Genomic DNA, 21,491 nt, shown 5'->3' with positions numbered 1-21,491 from the left:
CCAGTAAAAAGGCCTTCGTGCCTGTGCTGTGCAGCTGCCCTAACCTGGCCAGCTCATCATATCCTCAAACTGACAAAAACACAGCCGGCTCCCACTCAGTGCTATTCCTCACGATGAGGTTTGTTAATTCAACCTGACACAGATCCTTCTTAGAAACTCTTTGATCAGTTTTAATGCACACAGCGATGATGACTTGGACTCTTTGGCTTGTTGCCTCATCTGTCTTCCTGGAAAAAACTTAAAATGTTTACTTCATGAGGGTGTTGTTTGAAATCCTACAGTGATACAGAAAGACGAAATTCATGTTGCAAAGGGCAACATTTTGTGCTGTTTATCTCCTTAATAAGTCTTAGATTCACAGCTTTGCAGTGGGTGAGTTAATCTGGTTTTGTGTGTGTGTGTGTAATTATAACATATACAATACACAGATCATAGACATACTAACAGTAATGGAGGAAACTGCTAAAAAAAAAATAAAATTCAGCATTATTAAAAACAAAATGGTTCTCAGATGTTATATTTTATTATTGCAATTAAGTATTTTTACTTCTAAAATAAACCAGTTTAATTTAAACCTTAGTTTTAAATAAAGGTTCCCCTCAGTTCTAAGGAGCAATTTAGCATCTTTCAGCTCATTGTTTTGGTTTTACAGCCCCTAGTTTTACTGTTTTTGTTCATTGTAAGTAATTACATTCATAAGTATAATTTTCAGGCACAGCAGGCAGCTGTTTTCAATCAGAAAGCACCAGTAAAGCCACACTACCTGCTCAACACCAAATAGTGGAAAGACACAGCAGACTCACTGGTAAAAACCAAAGCAAGTGTATAAAGTGATATTGTGTTAATGTTGTGTTGCTGCATTGCCTCCAAGTGGCAGGTTTAAATTTGGGTTTAGTCCTCTCTAAATCTAGATTAAAGTCAGCTTTTAAACTTCAATTCAAACTCTGGTCTATGATTAACTTTAAACTTGAGGCTGATGTAATTAAAGCTATTTTTTGTTTGTGGATTAAGCATGTACTTCCTTGGAAAAAGGAAAAAAAAAGAAAACCCAGCAGAAAGTTTCATGGTGATTCTGAAGTTTGAAGAGGATTCAGGTTCAGAAAAAAGACTTTTATAGAGCTTAGCAAAGAAACGTATTCAACCGTCAAAGTCATTGATTTAAATTGTGCAACACAAATGTGATAACATTTAAATCTGGCTCAAGTATTTTTAGTAAATTAAGCTAAACTATCTAATTTTAAATGAACCCCTGTTGATGCCACCCAACCGTAACAATAAATTATGATACTGAGTCATCATCCAGCTGAATGTTTGTCAATAAACCCTTAATGTCCAAAAAGTAAAACAAAGACATGATGGTTGATCTAATTGCTCAGGTACCCTCGCATCAACAAAGAGTCCCTCCTTCCTGTGGCCACAAGCTTGACCATGACTGGGCAAAACACAGAAGGCTGGTACCCTCCAGGTCACGGCGACATCTACGCCAGCTTCTACAACTCAGGCCTGTTGGACCAACTGATTGCACAGGGCAAGGAGTACATCTTTGTGTCTAACATCGACAACCTGGGAGCCACCGTCGACCTCCACATCCTGCACCACCTGGTCAGCCAGCCCAACGGCAAGCGCTGCGAGTTCGTCATGGAAGTGACAGACAAGACGCGTGCCGACGTCAAGGTATGTGGAGCAGGGGAGGACTGGGTTTAAACATAGTAACAGTTAGTATGTGGATTCATGCTGTCACAACATTTGCACAGCTTAGTTACACATGGATGTGATATTCTGTCCTTGTTCCCTGTACGAGTTTGTACAGCGTCATTTTAACACATCTTTGTCTTATGCAACAAAAACAGATCTTTGAAATGAAAATGTATCATATCCATATTCACTGCACAGCCCCACTCACTGAACTGGAATATGGCTTGGATTATGGATTATGGATTATGGCATGACTAATAAAAAAAGATTTCTAGCAGAGTGGAAAACTAACACCAGGAACCACCACATTCTGAAGATCAGGAAAATCTCTCAGTATAAACGGGGAATGTCAGCGTTAAGTTTGAAGTCGATCATTCACATGCAGAGAACATGATGTTAAAATGCTGACTCTGATTTTCAGGGTGGCACACTGATCCAGTATGAAGGAAAACTGCGTCTGCTGGAGATCGCCCAAGTGCCCAAGGCCCATGTAGACGAATTCAAGTCAGTTTCAAAGTTCAAGATCTTCAACACAAACAACTTGTGGATCTCTCTGGCTGCTATCAAGAGGCTGCAGGAACAGAAGGCAATGGACATGGAGATCATAGTCAACCCCAAGGTGAGTGAACGGGGAACAAAAAATACAGTCAAGGGTGAAAAGGAAAAAAAAAATCCCAGAAAATCCCACTGTGATCAATTCAATTTCCTTGGATAGCTTTCAGTTATTTGTATGGTTTACCAAGGTGTAAAATGTTCATCCAGCCACATTTTACTGGTTTGGTCAATACTTTTCTATCAACATATCAAAACAAAAACTGTTGAAACAAAACAAGTTGTACACATAAAAAATTCTTCTTCTGAGGACTGGCATTTATCACATATAGCCATCATTACTGTGAAAACATGGTACTCACATCACTGTGTACAAAGATTTTGGTGACTGAGCCTGGTTAATACAGCTTTCCAATATCTCTCAGCAGGACAGCTAACATGAGCAAAATAAATCTTCCTGTTCCTGAGGTTTTCAAACTGTGAGGTGTGACTCCACAGGGGTCACAAGAGAGTTGAAAGGGGGAGCGCATAGAGAGACATGCTGTGTGAGGCGAGAGGGGAAAGTTCAGGGCAGTGTTCTAAAAACAACAGGATGTTAGTTATTTCAGTTTAATCCACTAATGTGGCAACACAGCAACAGCAGCAGTGGCTGTGACATGAATGTCATGGAGACAGTTAACACTTAATAGCCACAGTTTAGTTCATTCTCAGAGTGAATTCAATCAAATCTGCACATGCAGACTAGATTCAGTGTGACCTACACTATCTGAGGATATGATTATGTCTAATGTCCACTGTGAATAAATGTCCATAAATCCTCCTAGAAATTGCAGAAAAAAAGACGCTCCCACAGAACTACAGAATTTCCCTGAGGATCATCTTGTTTTTAAGTTTGGGCGTCACACTTGGCTCAGTTTTGTCTGAGGAGGGATGCACCATGTCAATTTCAGACTTAACAGTCAGACTACATTTCCCCCTCTGTACAACAACACAGGCTTATTTCCTCAGTCGACTCAGTGGGAGGAATACTATTAAGTCTTGCTGTCTTACAAGATACTCCAGTCTTTATGTTTCCTCCTCTCCCTTCTCTTCCAATAAATTATGGAAGCCATCACAGTGAAATGACTCATATATGTCTTTGTGATAGTCCGCTGTTGGATCATCCATGTGTGAGTCTGAAGCCTTGAGGGGATTACTGTGCAATAGATGTTCAGATGAAACTATTCACTCTAAATAACCAGCCGAGCTCCCGGAATAATATCATCTGTGCTATTTTATTGTGTCTATTCTCTCACGTTGGAGCAAAGAGATATCTGCACCACTCTCCTCTACAGAGACCACCACTTATGAATAAATCATATCTTGCTTTAAAAAAAAAAAAGGGAAGGAAACTCTTATCGGAAAGCCTCTCAGCTCTGTTTCTGCCGTCCTGTACAGCTCCACTTTCTGAGCCGTTTGCTGTTGTGAAGTTTTTGCATACAAAGGAGAGGAAAAGAGCTTCAAACCAATCCAGTTTTCCGGTCACCTCTCTAGTAGCTCATCTGCCCTACTTGGACTCCAGTTTCAGCTGTGTGTGTGTTTGTGTGTGTTTGATGCCATAAGAGAACCAGAGATGAATGTAAAAGTTTAATTTCCCTCACAAACACGTTATTTCAAAGGCCACTTGTGTGACTTAAAATTTAAAGCCGCCTCTCATTCCGCTCTACTTACTGAGCTGGGTGGTGTCTCTCTCTCTCTCTCACACACACACTTCCATATTGTTAATTTTCTTTTTAATTAAGCAAAGAGTGGTTCAAAGAAATTAAAGGAAAAGTGAGGCAGCAACAAAAAATGTGCTGCTTGAGTTACCATGAAGGAACCATCTGAGGAAATGCTTAATCAGTCGAATTTAATCTTGTAGCGTGATTTGTTCGAGCATCATTTTAAAACTCTGTCTTCCTTGTACATGTTTATCCTTTGTTGTCCTCCACAGCTCTCAGTGACAGAGCAGTCCTGTTAAAAGCAGCGCAGCAAACAAATTAGACTCGATGTGACTTGATGTTGTTTTGGTTGTGCTCACCTCTCCCTCCCTCAGTGTAGAAGCACCACCTCGGGGGTATGCAAATCTGCAAGCAGTGTAATAAATTCACTGCTGAACCTCAGCCTCATTCCTGATTATTGCTTTCTCAGCCTATAGATGTAATTTTCCAGCCTGTGGTTACAAAATCACACACCGTGACATAGTGAGTGTTATGTAACTGATGATAACTGTGTGGCTTTATGTAAGGGTGTGTGGCACCTTCTAGGTAAAAGTACAGCACTAAAACTACAAAGTTCAAGAGGATGGTTCCTATTACAGCCACACACATGTTCAAACTGTGTGCACTTGTGGCACTGAGAGACACTTAAGATAAAAACGTCTGTGAACGTTACATAACTCCTGCTGATAGTTATATCATCACATCATTGTTGCCCTATGAAACCTTTCAGTCTAATATCAGTCAAAGCATCAGATTAAACTGTGTGGTTTTAAGAAGCTTTACTGCCTCTTTAAGGAAAGGTTCACAACTACTCCAGTCTTAAAATAGTCAGGTGACCACACAAGGGTAAAGTGTTGTAAGTGATGGAGGACAAAGTGCACAGTCCTCCCTCTGGGCAAAAATATAAATCACAATGACCGTGCTAATATGCTGATTTTAGCAGGTATGTTTTACAATGTTTACTATCTTAGTTTAGCTTGTTAGCATGCTAATATTTGCTTATCAGCAGTTAAACACAGAGTACAGCTGAGGCTGATGTAAATGTCACAATTTCTGCAACTATTTGATCACAAAGCAAAGTTTTGGACAAATTAAAATTTGGAGCAGTCAGCTCACAAAAGTAACTCAGATTCACCCTCTACAGTTGGGAGTTATGTAACATAATTTAGCTTTTTTGTTTTGTGTTTTAATGTAAAATATATTAAATGTTGAATGTGGAAATTGACCTAAGTCAGTTTGTTTTTTGGAGAATCCCAGTTTGTTTGTTTTGTTGTTGTTGTTGTTGTTGTTTCTGGCTCCTTGTTGTTCATTACTGAATTCAAATCTCAACAGTTTTGCTCAAGTAGTGCTTTATATGTGTGTGTGAGAAAACAACTCTGTCTTGGTGAGATAATCAGAACACTAAGTGCAAACATTTCTTGTTCTTCCTCAGGCTGTTTTTTTTTTTTTTTTCTAAATCAAGTAAATTTTTCACAGTAACCAACACGTTCTCTCTCTTATCTCTCATGCCATCAGACACTTGACGGTGGACAGAATGTCGTCCAGCTGGAGACAGCGGTCGGCGCAGCCATCAAATGTTTCGACAACGCCCTGGGAATAAACGTACCTCGCAGCCGCTTCCTGCCTGTTAAAACCACGTCGGACCTGCTGCTGGTCATGTCCAACCTGTACAGCCTGGAGGCCGGCTCTCTCACCATGAGCCCCAAGAGAGAGTTCCCAACAACGCCACACGTCAAACTGGGCAGCTCCTTCACCAAGGTAAGTGAGCTCTGTTATTTTGGACTGTATGGGAAGTTTTATGATTTGAACAACTGCACAAAAAAAATCATGGAAATCCATCCACTAGGAGTTTGACTTCAGCTCATTTAAAAGTGCACATCACCCAGAGTCACGCTCTTAACTACGGTTTAAAATAAGGTTCAGTGGCTATTTTTTTTTAATCAAGCTGAAAGTGATCAAATAAATCCTGATCCTGACTCACACAGCAGGATAAACACATTTCCTCTAATGTCCGTCTCTCTAATGTCATCAGGTTCAGGAGTACCTGACCCGCTTCGAGAGCATCCCAGACATGCTGGAGCTCGACCACCTGACAGTATCAGGAGACGTCACCTTTGGGAAAAACGTCTCGCTCAAGGTAAACATCTTCACTCAAATGAAGTTTTACTGGAAATAAGGAAAATTTTGTTTTGTTGCTCTGAACTTCTGTGTAAAATAAAATTGGGTTTTTAAAGGTTTTAAGGGCATAAATGGAACTCAGCCACAACATTAAATTTACATTTGCTCCAAATGTGCAGAAGTCTCTCTGATTTTGCATGATAACCCAGAGAGACCTCTGCATTATTCATTCTGGTGCCCACACTGATGCTACAAGATGCTAGAGATATACTGTGGCTCTTAAAAGGACTTTTAGGTTTTGTGTTCCTGTGAGAGTCCAGAAAACACACTGAGCTGTGTACAGCTGTGAGTGAAAAGGTGGAGAAAATCTTTAAATTTCACTAAATGCAATCCTCAGAGATTATAATCTTATTAAATGATAATTTAATCTCTCAGATTATGTACATTTTAACAAAGATGGAATGAGAAAATAACATAAGCTTTCAGTGTTAACATTATTTATACTGATGGATGTTACTGATTTATTACTTTAATTTAATCCTGGTTTGAAAATGTCATCCTGCCATTGTTTCTGACTGATGAACAAAAACTAATCCAGAGCTGGAAAGTAATGTCATTTATGTAAGGTACTGTACAGTACAAGTTTACAGTACTGTAAAGTACAGTACAAGCGCCTCAAAATTGTGCTTGAATATTTCTATTTTAAGCGACTTTATTTTTCCTCTACACGTTTCATTTCAGAGTCCAATGTTCTTTTTCCATATAAGTTGATCATGTTTTGTAGGTAAAACAGTGGTCAGTGAATGTAATGCTGTCAGTTCTGCCTTTTTGGGGGTCAAAAAAACTGTTTTGTAAATTTCAGATGGAAAAAACTAAATTACCAACTATTTACAGACATCTGAGGTAAATTAGCAACTATTTCACAAAAAAGTCAATGATTAGAGAAACTAACTGAAAACAGATTTGTGACTGAGAGTTGCAGAATAACCAACTTTGCTTTTGATACTTTAAGCACATACTGTTACTCAGTATGGTTTTGAATGCAGGACTTTTACATGTAAAGGGAGTATTTTTACATCTCACTTGAGTAAGGGAACTAAACCTGTCACTCCTCTTCCTTACAGGGCACCGTCATCATCATTGCCAACCACGGAGATCGCATCGATATTCCGGCCGGCTCCATGCTGGAAAACAAAATCGTGTCCGGCAACCTCCGCATCCTGGACCACTGAGGCCTTTTTCATCCCACCCCACTCCATCATGTGACGTAGTCGGCTTTATCCCAGTCATGTGACCCATTTGTCATGTTTACACGACACCAACAGATTGTGAGAGGAAGAGGCTTTTTCCTGAAGGCTGTGTGTGATTGCATGTGCAGTGCTACTCTGCAGTCTCAACATTAGCAGTAGTTTACATGGTTGGTTGTTGGGAGTGTTTGTAGCTTACACATACTGCCCTCTATAGGCTGTTTATTATATAACACAAACCTTTAATAGTATTAATAATGAGCTAGTCATAGCTGAAAATATAATAGAGGGAAAAACAATAGATCAGATTTTATTTTATTTTTCTTTTCACTGGTGATTTTGACTGTTTACTGACCAGAAAATAAACCTGCCAAATAGACTCATAATAGATATTAATAAGGATACTAACACATCAAAGAACAAATGTGATCATTTTATCATCTTCATCCTCAGTGTGCACTTACAGCACCGCTAATGCAATCACATAGTGTACTTACATAGAGAGGTAAAGTCATGGTTTTTGAAGTTATGGAGGACTTTTGACAGTTTATTTCAAGCACAAAGACCATGCTATGGGACTCAACATGGTTCTACAATTCAGCTGTGATAAGATATGTTCAAGTGAAATAATGTGCTCTTATATTTTGGCCATTTATCTATTATCTATATCTGGAGCTGGAGCCTGTCGCAGCTCTCCAGTCTATCACAGACCTAAAAACATACAAGTATCACACTTCACAGGCAATTTGGTTTCCAGTTCAGCTAACCTAAACTATGGGAGATAACCCCCCCCCCCCCCCCACACACACACACACACACACACACACAACCCTTCACTGAGCCACTATATTGTTCTGTGATAAGTCAAATTTTTAAAAAAGTGCTAAAATGACTCCAAAACTGGCCTCATGCCTCAGACATATTATCCATTCTAGACTAATTGTAGATGATGTAATCTGCCAAGAGTTGTCGTCGTCATCCTGTCTCACCAAAAACAATGATCTTGGCTACCGCACATTTATGACTGAATAAATGAATGAACAAAAGAAAGAAATGTGACAAAGTGCAATGGAAACATACTTCATGATGTACTTAAAGCATGTGGCTCCACTGAAGAGACTAAACACTGTGTCAGACAAAATGTTCCTCAAATGAATAGATGAAAACCAAATCGGTCATTTGAGGTTGTACTGGAGCTGTTTTAATGGTCATCTCACTGTGCTCTCTTCTTCTGTGATGTTTAATAGCACCTAGCTGGAGAATTACCAGCAGCAGTGAATGGAAACACGCATTAATTTTGATTTTCTTTACTAACCTTGTCTGTGATTTAGTGTTGGGCAGGTAGCATACAGTGGGTTTATTGGATCATTTTGCTGGAAACAGCTGCCTGGTGTGTCTGAAAACTGCACTGATAATAATAAGAGACTTAACCAAAAACATTGCAAGCTAGGAAACCAAAACAATGAGCTTAAACAAACACACAGACACAGACACACACACACACAAAAACAAGCTCTTTAAAGCGGAGATAAACTGCAGAGTCCAACCATAACTATCTGGGGTTATCCCTACGAGCAGCACCTCTCACACACAAGTAGCCATTTGATCCATCTTTAAAATAAAAATGTGAATTAGTGCAGTGTTAACTTAAAAGTCACCAAACTTCGGGAATCCAGTTTTGAACAGAACAACAGCACATTATGAATTTGTGGAACCATGTGGAAATCAAGCCTGAAGTGAAGTCTGTGCTAAGAAATAAATTGTTAACCTTCTACCAGAGCAGTGACAACTATGACTTCCACATTACAGACCGTAGGACGTACTTCTACTGGATATATTTACACCTCCAGTGTCCAGACTGGGACAGGAGTTTGTGCCATAGAAGAGGAACTAACATGTTACCCAGGTGATGCCTGAACAACCTCCGTCTCCTTGTTCTGCCCTGTAGCTTTTGGACTGTAATGATCCATATCCAGGCATGAGAACGATGCCGTGAAATTCTATGTAATAGTTGAAATTCTATCATTTTAAAGTGAGGACCTTTATTTGTACAGTCCCAGTGTGATGCAGATGATTTAAAAAATATATATATCACATTGTGCATTATTTTGTGTTTTTATCCAGTATGTTTGTTCACGTTTTGACATTCATGTTGTATGAAACCTCACGCCTCCATTACTGTGTCAAATCTCTCCTTTATCCTCTGTCCACCCTGTCATCCAGCGTTAACGCTTCACACAAAGCAAAAGACAGGACATTTTAAAAACGTACGAATTTCAGTGTGAGAATTACTTGAGGTGAGTCCGATGACGTGCGGACCGAGAGCCTGAAAGCAATAAGTGTTGATCTGTGACAGTGACGAGGTCTCAGCCCAGTCCAGTTCTGCCTCCTCGGAGCTGAATAAAGTGCAATATGAAATACTGAGCATGCTGTGTTATCTCTTGTGTCTGTGCACCCACTATCACTTCATTCATCAGTAAACTCATCCAGAGCTAGGATTAAGTCCAGTATCATTCGTATTGGCTATCCAAACCTAAATATTGTGTATGCCTACAGGATTAAAGATGAAAGTTATTCGATTAAGGGAATAAAATTAACTGTATAATGGCTACAGTTCTGTATCATTTCAATAGTTTGACGACATCATGTCCTCACATTTAATGTGCTGTTCTGAATATGGACAGGTTCAGGTCAGAACTGAAACCATGAAGCTACATTTACATGGCCTGCACAACAAGAATAATTTCTTATGCATGATGTGTACTACAGTAGTGCTTTCAGCAGGTTTCAGACAGCCATTGTATTTCCGTCAGTACTAGGCATGTGTCAGTGTTATGTTTACAACTTGTTGAGCTGCCCCAAGAGGCCAAAAAACAAACAAAAAAAGGTTTTAGCACCATCTTGTAATAACTATTATTAAGTCTTATCATGAGGCAGAAATCCCCCAAAGACGAGCCACCACAATCTGCCATCAGAGATCTATGAGACATGCATGCTTTAATTTCCCCTGACAAACATCTAAGAAGTAGCTCTAACAACATCCTGACTGCCCTCAGATAAACATGTGGCAGGATCCTGATTCAAGGGAAATATTTGTATCTAACCCATGTGAAACAACATCATACTGCAGCTCCCCTTCATTATTACTCATTACAGTCAGCAGGATTGTAATAGTACCTTGATACAACAAAGAAATGTTATGCAGCTACAGTGAGCCAAGACAATGTGAGGAAACACAAGTGTCTGAATAAGCCAGGCCTCCTCTCCTACTAACTAAATTAGCAAGAAGCAGGAGTTCGGATATGGATTCCTCTAGGGTACAAACAACCACAAACCGGAACAACTTCAAACCACAGCAGGAAAATACAGTATGCCCAAGACAGATTCAGCCCATAATGAAGCACTGCAGCATTTTGTTACGCAACAAAACAAACACTGGCCAGACAACAACAAAAGAAAGTGGCTCAACTGCAACATTTTACATAACACATATATGCAAAAAGGAATATACAATCATTGCAAATGGATACACAGAGACTCCACAGCTAACAGCAAAGGAGAAGCCAACAGCATAACATCACCTACAAACAGGAGTCACACATGTGGGTAATTCATGCTAATCACAAACTGACTGTCAGCTACAGCTACAGCCAGCTACTCAGCTAACTTTACGGACACTGCCAACAAACATGGCCCGTACTGAGACCAATATATGCCATGTCAGTATCAGTGAACGAAAACACAAACAGCACAGCGGTAGATACTTACAGAAGCGAGTGCAACGACGAGTTAAAATCCGGTGTATAGGTCCCTGACAGAGTGGACGCCGTCCGACAGCAAACATAGGAAAGCGCGCGGTAATTTAGTTCTTAATGACGTACACCTGAATGAATTTGATTGGATGTTACTGCTACGCACGTGGGAATGAGCCAATCATACTGCAAACAGCTGGTGCCAATCAGCCAATACCGCGACTTCAGCTGTGCCTCGTTAGTTAACCACCTGGAATTTGTTAAACACAATAAATTGAGTTTAAAACTTAAACCCGATGAAAATAACTGATGAAACACTAACGAACTACAATGTAATTTAATACAGGAGCATGAATAACACTGAGTGTCTCAACAAAAGCTGAATATTTTTAACCTCTCACAGGCAGTGCTGCTGTGTATTTGAAACACTGAGTTTGTTGAACTAAGAGTAGAGGGAGACTTTATCAGTTCCCCTGCACTCAAACATTTACCATAGATTACTATAGCAATCACTGTAAATAATAAAATGTCTGATTTGAGAAAATCTCTAAAGCCTTGGGCACATAGGATACTGATCAGTAAATATCATTATTCATGTTGTTATTGGTCGCACTTCCTATCAGTTATCATCTTATATTGTATAGCTAGCCTAAATGTAGTTTAAAAGTGAGTTTTTGAATACAGGCTGCATATAGTCTTACTTAACAGCATTTCAGTGACTATGTTTAAATTTGCTACATGTTGAACATATTGATGGCTCCTCTCTTTATTTACCCATTATCATGGTGAATCGCAGTATCAGAGCTGCACGTCATTCACCACACACACTCTTAAAACAGAGTGAACACACTCAGAGTTGACTCAGCTAACTCTGATCAGCTCATCTGGCACTGAAAAGTCAGAATTAGTTAAGTCAGAGTTCAAGCTTGAGTTCAGAGTTTGTTAAACCTGTTTTCTGGAACAGGCCCCTGTTGAACTGCAATGAATTGTTTCTGTTAATGTGTCAACAAAGCACGATACGTCCTGTTATTATTACTGTGCAATATCCCCCTCTCTGTTTTCTATTTCTAAGCTGCAAAGCAAACAGATGTTGTTAGGTTTTGTCACCATATCATGCTGGTCATTTAAATAAAATCCTGCACACAGCAAAACGTGTCACTTTTACACTTTATTGTTTGAAGTTGTTACAAAAAAGTGTTTGCTGGAAACATTCTTTGCTTTTGCCTTAGTAAGCACAAGGAGACACCGGACATGACAGGAAGAATAAGAGTGAGTGGGGGACGCACTGACGGACACATGTCTGTGTAAGAACAAGGTTGTGGTAACAGTACAGAGACAAAGTGAAGCCCTTACTTACTCACACACTTTATCCACAGAGAGAGACACGGTGCCTCAGAGTCCACAGAAGAAAAACCAAAAGCAAGACTGGGTGAAGGGGAGGAAAGACACAAAACTTTAAATCCAGAATAGATTTTTTAATTTATGAGGTATCCTCAGAAGACTCTTTCAGTGTGTGTGTGTGTGTGTGTGTGTGTGTGTGGGTGTGACACAGGTCATTATTTTTTTCCCTGAGGTGAGTTAGGGTGTTGCAGTCCGAGCACTGGGGGGATACTGATGAAAATTATCTGTGTGTGGAAGGACTACTGTGTGGACAGATGAACACTGTGCACATACAATCATCACAAACACATAAATTACAATCTTGCTCACACACACACACACACACACACACACACACACCTCACACATACACTAAGGGTACCTGCAGAAGCTGTGTATATGAATGATATGAGTTGCAGAGAGTTTGGAAGTGACTCTGACCAATAAAGCTGCTTCACTGTTGGAAAATTTCTACAGTATGAGTGTGTGTCTCGTCGTCACTGGTGACTGTAGCTGCAGGAGTAAAGTGGATGAGTTACAGCGACACCAGCAGGATGTGTTGTGGATATGCGGCAAGAGAGAGAATTTGTGCTTTCTCTCAGTCTACAAAATATCAGGACTGTGTCCTTCTAACAGTCGAACAACAAGGTCCATTTAGTAGCTGTTCTCAAACTTTATATCACATGATCTTCCTCAGCAGATGGAGTTTGTCCAGTTTGTCATGGGCAGTTTCAATAATGAACAGTGTAAGAGATGGCAATTTGAAAGTAATTTACTTTACAGGTCCCAATCCCAGCAACGCTCCATTACTTTGACATTTGGGGGTTGGCTTCTGTGGTCTGGACTTTTAGAGAACTATGTGCAGTTGCTGAGGCTAAGCTAGCTGCTGGATCGACAATAAATTTAAATCCAAACTGTACAGCTGCCTGCTTGTTAAACTGCAACGTCTTGTTTTATATTTCTAAATGTGTTAAATGTAAAAGATACATCATGTGGGTGTGCAGGATTTGAAGTTGAGGCAGTGATCTGCAGTGTCTCTGTCTGTGTCTGGTCAGGGAACTTTGCTGAATGTCCGTCTCCTGTCAAAGGCATAAAATGCCCCAAAACTTTACCAAATATAAACAACTACAACCATAGTTACTGTGATATAACAATGATGATTCATTCAGGCCTAATATGGGCTACACTAGTCACTTTTTTAAAAAAAATTAACCAAGTTTACTTAGAAGTTGACTTTTGTCTGACCAACTTATTTGGGAGAATCTAAATAACAAGCAAATGCATGAAGAGACCACATTAAACAAACAGTAGAGTTTGTTTTGGTTATTTAGCCACCTCACAAAATTCATTTGAATTAAACTGCGGGCCTTTATTTTTGTTATATACACACACACACTACCAGATTTCTCCCTAACTACTGCCAACAATGTGTCAGTGTAACTGCTGAAGCAGCTGCCAATTAAACTACCCCTACAGCTTGTTAACAAACTGTTAACTGCACTCTTTTAAATTGTGATTTTAATACAAAAACAATTGATCATTTAGCCCTTGTGACAGTTACTGGAATATAGAAAAATTACAGTTCTCATCTTAATTTTCAGCCACAAAAAAGGTAAAATAAAGAACAGCCAACCCTGATATTTTGTTCTCATGTTGTGGAGCCCGTCACCCCCCTTTGGGGATGACTTCAATGAAGTGGCTGGAAAGCACAAATTAATACACAGCCCTGATAAGTATGGACACACAGAGAGATAGAGAGAGTATAAAGAGAGTTTTGTAACTTGAAGCCATGCATATGATTGCGTGTGTCAAACCTGAGTCAAACAGCTACTGTTGTCTTTTTCTTAGGTGTATTTAGTCACTTGCTTGATGTATCGGATGGACGGGGGCTTCCTGCACTGTGACAATTCAGGCGAAAGAAAGAGAAGCACAATGAAATTATTTTAAAATGTCTCAGCTCCTCCTGTGCGTCCTTGTAAGTATGGCTAAACAAATCATGGCTAGTGTTTCAAATCCTGCCTGAAATCGTGCAGTGAATCTCAGATTCAAATGCAGCATTATTACTTACACTGAGCATTTTACAATACTGGTAAGTCAACATTTTACTTCATCGTCTGTCTTGATTTGAAGCAGTCAGGATGCTGTAAGATGCCAGCATCTGAGCATGAATAACTGAGACTAATCCCGATCATAATACTGTATCTGGCAAAATAATCACTGATTTAAGTCTGCAGGTAAGTCCCAAACATCACAGCAGGGAAGCAGAATAAACCAGACTGTCCACGCTGGCCTGCTGCACTTTCTGTCATTTTAATACCATCTGTATTTGTATTTCTGTACCATGACCTTCTATGAGCAAGATGCTTTCCATTTTTAATATAATAAAAAGTATTTGACCAGGTCTGGTTAGAGTGTGTGTGTCTGTCTGTGTGTGTGTGTGTGTGTGTGTGTGTGCATGATGTGTAACATTAGCTACATTGCTGCGTTATCATGGCTAACCTCTGATAAGGAAAAAAAATAAATAAATCACTCACCCACAGAAACATTTCACTCGGACTTTAAAGGGAGGGAGCGGTCATTCAGGCTGTGTTTACAAAGACGCCTGGAAGACTTAGCTTCCCATAATGCTTAAGGAGGTTTCTGTTCCAAATCTATTGCTTTGAATGTGAGAAGGCCGTGGTGATGCCTAATGAGAGAGAGGTACAACTGAAGGGTCAACACACAAAGAGAGAGCACGCCAGAGGACGGGGTGTATAAATACGACAAACGGATCTGAGAGGTGGACATGGGGGAGGGACACAGAACGAAACCCTCAGAACACACTTAGAACTTTATATCTGATTAACAATATACTGTATTTTCAAATTAAAATGCTAAATAGTATTGAAGTTAGGCATATCTGACAGAAATAAAATGAAGCAATGGATCCTGGGCCATAAATAAACATCTTTGTTTAAATTAGCTCTAAGAGATGTACACAGATGTATATTGCAACAATAAACATGAATAAAAACCGTATGTTTGCACTACGGTATGTTAGTAATTTAGATAAATACTGTTGTTAAAAGTTCTTTCCGAGAAACAAACACAAAAAGTTTACCCAGCAGTGTTCTTTGTTTGGTTTTTGTGTCTCTGGTTTCACATGAAAATATAGAAATCTTTGTTGTCATTCATGAAAAAGCAATACAAAGGTCACTTAAAAATGAGAAAGAGACAAAAAGTCCAGAAAAAAGTTTTTGTCTTAACTGTAGAGGAAAGAGAACAAATCTGGGTAGATCCCTGTTTTCAATGCAGGGTCAGCGTCCAAACAAAAAACTCCCTGTTCTGCCTCACTCTGGTGAGAAGTGGCCCGTGCTAGTCGAGGGGTCCCTGGAAGATGAGTCTGACGTAGCCCTGCTCGCCAGTCAGCTGTTGGGCACAGAAGGGGCAGGCGGCGTGGAAGGTGTGTGTGCCGTGCGGCAATGGGATCTGACTCCAGAAGGCTGCCGTCTTCTCTGAACAAACGTGGCCGCAGGGGTTAAAGGCGTGAGTGGGTGGGGCGGCGTCCACATAAAAGCCCGCCTCGCAGCCCAGCCACAGCGGCACGTACGGCCCTCTGGCTCGGCACATGGGACACTCCCTGTGCCGGCCCTCCCGGCCCTCCCTCTCCTCACGGTGGTTGCCCCAGTTGTGGTAGCCGTGCACAGTGGCCGCACTGGAGGTAGACCCACGGCTGCTTCTCATCCGGCGTGTCCTTACGACGCATCGAGGGGAAGGCCAGGGTGTTGAAGCCCACGGGACACTGTGGGCGGGCCGCGTTGATCTCCTGCCGTAGTGCCTCGAGGTGCTTGAGGGTGGGAGTGCGTGCCAGGCCTTCAGCTGTGCGCCACAGCAGAGTCGCACCACAGAGGTCGATGAGTGAGCCGTCGACAAGCTCCTGAGTCTCAGTCTCCACCTAAAACAGAGAGACACACAGAGGGTGATAAAATATGGGTTTCTAACGACAACAGTGGAATAAAAATATAAAATACAATCAGTCATACGCTGAGATAACTAAATATCAAACAAGATTAAGAGTCAACGTTTTGACCTTAAGATGGCGCCAGATGTTATTACTTCAGTGTTTTTAGAAACACTGAAGTCATTAATCCAAGCATCTTTTCCACTCCCAAATAAGCTTAAAGAAACCTGGAAAATTCTGGGAAATATTCCCATATTTAATTTATTCATCTGCTCTGATATATTTTATAGAAATTTTGTATTCAGTTTCTCCACATCATGGTTTAATATCCAAGACCTTCCTCTATTCTACCAGGGAGGACTGTAGGATGGAGAAACCCACCAGAGAAAAACCGTCAAAATTATGATGGTGCTAGATAAAAAGCCCAGGGGGTTTATGATGATGATGATGATGATGATTTATCTATTAATTGTTACTTTGATTGATTGTTTAGTCTGAGAAAAGTCCACTAATTAATGAAAAATGTCCATTAAATGTTCAGAGACTCAGAAGGTGACATCAAACTCCATTAAAAAACACTAAAATTATTAACTTTAGGTGTTGCTGCTACCTACCAGTCAATTAATTGACATCTTGTTTTCAGCTCAGAACAACAATATACAATAAAATAATCAAAAAGTAATTTTATTGTACTGATTCGAGCTTGATGTTGATGGACTAACAACATGAAAAGTGTGTGCACTGCAACATCTCTAACCCAGTGCATGCAGGGACAGACCCCAGCCCTGCATGACCCCTTAATAAGATAAGCAGTTCAGAGAACAGACATGGAATCTAAAATTCCTGCTTCAGACCAAGGTCTGTAGTACTCATCTGAGCACAGAAGGTGGCAGTGTAACTCTGGCATTCCCGTTTTTCTGACGGACAGCTGAGTGATTCAGGGAGGACACAGGGGACTAACAGCTGGAGGCAAGATGACATGAGGAAACTGAAACAACAAGGGGGAGGGAGGGCAGGACAGGACAGAAAGCTGCTGGAAAATTTATTAAACTACAGTCTTGAGAAAGCACTCAGTTTGACTCAGGTCAGATCAGACACAGAGGGAAATTCCACCTTTAGATAACCAGGACAACAGGGTGGGACAAAGACAGGATGATGAAAGAGAGAAAGACTGAGTGGGAAGACAGAGGGGGGCGTAAGACGGGGAAATAACCTAAGACACAAAATAAACTATTTATCTTAAAGTGATACAGAAATGAGGTGAAGGGCAGCTCCCAGGGTTTTTTGGTGAGATCACTCGGGTTAATGCCGGTGTTGAGGTCACTGTGAGTCTGTGGGCAAACACACAAACATTTCTGCGGCAGCAGTGGTACATTGCCGCTGGCTGACGTGTCTCTCCCGGTGACGCTTTATAACCTTCATGTGTCCCGGGAAGGTTTGCTGAGTGCATGTGTGTTCTTCATGTCACATTGATAAAATAACACGCATTCACATCTGCCCAGTAAAACCACAGTGGTTCCTGCTGTTGGCCAACAAGCTGCTCGGCTGGAACGGGTATGAGTTCAGCGTCTCGCTTCAGGGAAACAGTTGTTGTTTTTCCTCTGCCCAGATTTTTCGCAGCTGGTTTCAAACCAGCAACTTTGAAATCGTGAAGCTGCTCCTGTAATTATTAATCTACCGCCATGTCAAAATAAAAATTAACCACATGAAAAACTGCCTGATCAATAAATAACCACACTCAAGTTTAACGATCTTAGTGCTCAGGGTCGATTCACACGCTCTCACCCTCGACACACCGTTATAATTTAATTACACTAAAGCGAATCATTTATCAGCACAAAAGCTTTTATTAAACACAGCAGGAGCTCAGACACTATACTCTGCTCGTTTATTATACTTCCCATCACCCACAGCAGGCTCAATAAAAACCTTTGTGGTGTGTGTGTGTGTGTGTGAAGTGCTCTCTAAGATATTCCTATTCCTAATTACGCTGGCTTCAACCTTGTGTCAAACTGCAGAAGGGCAACCAGCTGCCCCGCTGGCAAAGCTGAGTGAGTCAGTCCAAAACCTGAACATGATTCATCTTTACCTCACAACAATTACAGACATGTCGCTGGTCTTTAGAGCTTTATATTAAATAAACAGTAGGTGTCATGTTTTTCTAATGATGGACATGGAGATTCCAAAACCTAAAATCCATCCAACAGCACACCTTAGGTACGTATACACAGTTAGCCTTAAGAGCTTTTTGGCAAACTTGCTGAGATGACTTTTTTCCTCCCATTCAATCAGAAAGTCCTTCAGATGTTGACCTTCACTAATGCAGGGCAGTTATCCCATTTAGAGAGCTGTGTACTTGAAGGTATTGAGGGGGAAGGGTAATACACTTGATTACAACGCTGGAAGAGGTTTGACTTGTTATTGTATATATAAACCATGTAATGTTATAATATTCTGAATAGATTCAGTCCAAGCCAAAGTGACATTTCTAGTTGTAAAGAGAGTTAAGCAGGAAAACTCATGTGACTTGCTGTTAAGAGTCTGTGGCTCTTGTTGCGTGGCTGTTGGTGTGATCATCTTCCTGACCATCTGCTGGTGATGTTACTGCTTTGACCAAATATGGTTTAAATTGGAGCAATTTGACTGGTTGTATGGAAACAACTTCTCCATCTATGTAGACAGAGAACGAAAGGCCGGGTTATACAAGAAAAGAAGTGCATGTTGTCTGACCACTGATCCAATCGGCCACCCGAGAAGGAGCAGTGAAAAGCTGGTTGTCATAGAGAGGCGGGGGACAATGATATCATTTGAAAAAAATGGCGATAATGCCGCATTTTTTCAGACAGTCTCTCCTGGATGACATTTATAGTGTTCACAAACAGATGTGTCACAAATGGAAAGTTCAAACACAGCATACACAGCAACTTTCTCACCTCTGCAAAGATGACCAATCACAGCGTCAACTGGGTGCAAATGTTGGATCACTGGTTTTGTATAGCTACAGAAATGGTAGGACACAGTTGCCCCTAACCTGACACTGGAAAGTGTGTGTGTGGGTGGGGGTGGGGGGTGGGCAAAGGGTTTCTGAAACTATCTGACCATCCCACAGGCAGTTCAGATGGAGTATAGCTACTTTACATCAGCACACTATACTGGTGCCTACAGTAAACTAACATAATCCTTCAAAATATACCTTTAATCTCTGTAACAGCATCACTATCAATCAGAATGACATAAGACTTCACTGAATGTTGTTCACCCCTGTGTGCATTCAGCCTGACAATTAAACCCCATAATGTTCTGTCACCATACGTAATGAAAACAGGCGTTTCCCCACAGCTGGCAATCTAAACTGTCAATCAGCTGTGAAATAATGAGTGGTTTCTATGGTGGCAGATAATGCACACATGGTTAACTCTCTGGATGGTAAAGGCTAAATGGAGATAACAGAGCTGTTAATTCATGCTGCACTGGAGAGACTTGAAAACAGGTGGGGCACCAGATAAAGAGACGGATTAGTGTTAGAACTGCGGACATGCTGACTGTGAGCTTGTGGTTGATGATGTGTATGTTGTGGGAGGGAAGATGAAGAGTAGAGAGAAGAAAAACACAAAGACCTAATTAAACACATCACCAACAACCTAAATCCAATCAGACAAATGCCACAGGTGGCCAGAGTGCTGTGATTGGCTGAGAGACTGTGACATCAGCCGGAGGATCCTCTTACAAGGTTGCGTTACACACAGCTTTGACAGCCGGACCTGCTGCCATGGAGATGGCATCCCAATAACCTCCATGTGGTGTTAAGCTCTGACTGACCTTCCCACTGGTGGTTTGAGAGTGTGATTGAATGAAAATGTAGAAAAATGTAACGACAGATAGAAGTCTCGAGAAGTCAAAAGCAGCCGCTGAGCCATCATTTTGTTCTGTGACAGTTTGAAAAATCAGGTCAAACACTTGATACTTTGTCCATGACAACAAGCTGCTCAGCTGCCTGCTTAGCACCAAACAGTAGATCGACACAGTGAAAGACTAGCCAGTAAACTCAGTGAAACATTTAGCAGCTAAGGATATTTCCCTCCAGAGATGGCAGAGACCAAAAACAACTGTAAAAAGAGAGTGAACACTATGCTTGAATTTATGAGGTAGCCACAAACACAACTGCAAATAAACGACAATGTTGCTCTGTAACTGCTGGATGTGGAAAAAAGAAACTGTTCACTGTATCAGCTCAAAAAAAGGTGTTTCCTCTGCACTTCAGTGGCTGCAAATATCAGTTATTGCAGATTTAATGGTGATAGTTGTCAGCTGATAAGTAATGAACTATTAGCTGCCTGTACTCTAAAACATCCTGTTTCGTTTTTTGAGTTCTGATTAAATTAGTTAATAAGGTCATCATCATCACCATCTGCTTAAAAAAGCATTACTGTTATCACCTTTTGAAAACACCCAGTTACAGTTTCGTTACAAAGGAGCAGTTTTATTATTACTGAATCATCATTTTGAATGTCTTTTAATGAACACACCACGATAACTGTATGTGGTGCTTTGCATTTTTCATGTTTTGCATCATCTCTCACCATCTTTCCCCGCTGCTGTGCTGAGCGTGTTTCTCGCAGGGTGAAGACGTTGCCGCAGACTGAGATCTCCCTCCAGACGCCCGGTTTGGAGTCCTGGGTGAAGCCGTTTCGAGGGTGCATCACCAGCACGCCGTTTGTGGTCAGCCCATCCATTTGACCATCAGATGTCTTCCACTTAGCAGCTTTCTCCTGGAGAACACAAAGGCATGGCTGCATGTGAGCAGGATGGGAAACGATTCAAATTTCATTTTGTAATCCTGAACCTATTGATGACTTGGGACCTGGCACACTCTCTATGCACTCAACGCCAAACGTCTGAACTAGACATCTCAATATAAAAGGGGTAGAGAGGAAGGAAAATTTAGCAGTATATTGATACCAAAATGACAAATTGAGAACAATGGTGTGTGCTTCTGACACTGAATGAAAAATAGATGAAAAAGTAAAAGCAAACATGATTGGGAAAAGAAAACATGTTAAAGGTTTTA

The 21,491-nt window shown here is 40.8% G+C and overlaps 2 protein-coding genes across 4 annotated transcripts in view; one reads left to right on the top strand and one right to left on the bottom strand.

Annotated features, from left to right (window-relative positions):
- ugp2b (UDP-glucose pyrophosphorylase 2b) overlaps positions 1–9,775 on the top strand; it is a 31,198-nt gene extending 21,423 nt beyond the window's left edge. For all 3 annotated transcript variants that reach the window (XM_018661372.2, XM_018661383.2, XM_018661363.2), the window contains exons 6-10: positions 1,377–1,674; positions 2,117–2,314; positions 5,502–5,744; positions 6,019–6,123; positions 7,229–9,775. In XM_018661372.2, coding sequence (XP_018516888.1) covers positions 1,377–1,674; positions 2,117–2,314; positions 5,502–5,744; positions 6,019–6,123; positions 7,229–7,336 — 952 coding nt within the window. In that variant the 3' untranslated portion in view covers positions 7,337–9,775. The remainder of the gene's footprint in view (positions 1–1,376; positions 1,675–2,116; positions 2,315–5,501; positions 5,745–6,018; positions 6,124–7,228) is intronic.
- A 2,483-nt stretch (positions 9,776–12,258) lies between these two features.
- The window catches only part of peli1b (pellino E3 ubiquitin protein ligase 1b), a 41,347-nt gene continuing 32,114 nt past the window's right edge, over positions 12,259–21,491 (bottom strand). The window contains 3 exon segments of the mRNA XM_018661408.2: positions 12,259–16,167; positions 16,169–16,417; positions 21,004–21,192. Coding sequence (XP_018516924.1) covers positions 15,838–16,167; positions 16,169–16,417; positions 21,004–21,192 — 768 coding nt within the window. The 3' untranslated portion in view covers positions 12,259–15,837.

Source organism: Lates calcarifer, linkage group LG16_LG22 (assembly GCF_001640805.2).
Source record: "Lates calcarifer isolate ASB-BC8 linkage group LG16_LG22, TLL_Latcal_v3, whole genome shotgun sequence".
Taxonomy (NCBI): Eukaryota; Metazoa; Chordata; class Actinopteri; family Centropomidae; genus Lates; species Lates calcarifer.
This window is presented reverse-complemented; position numbering and strand designations above follow the sequence as displayed.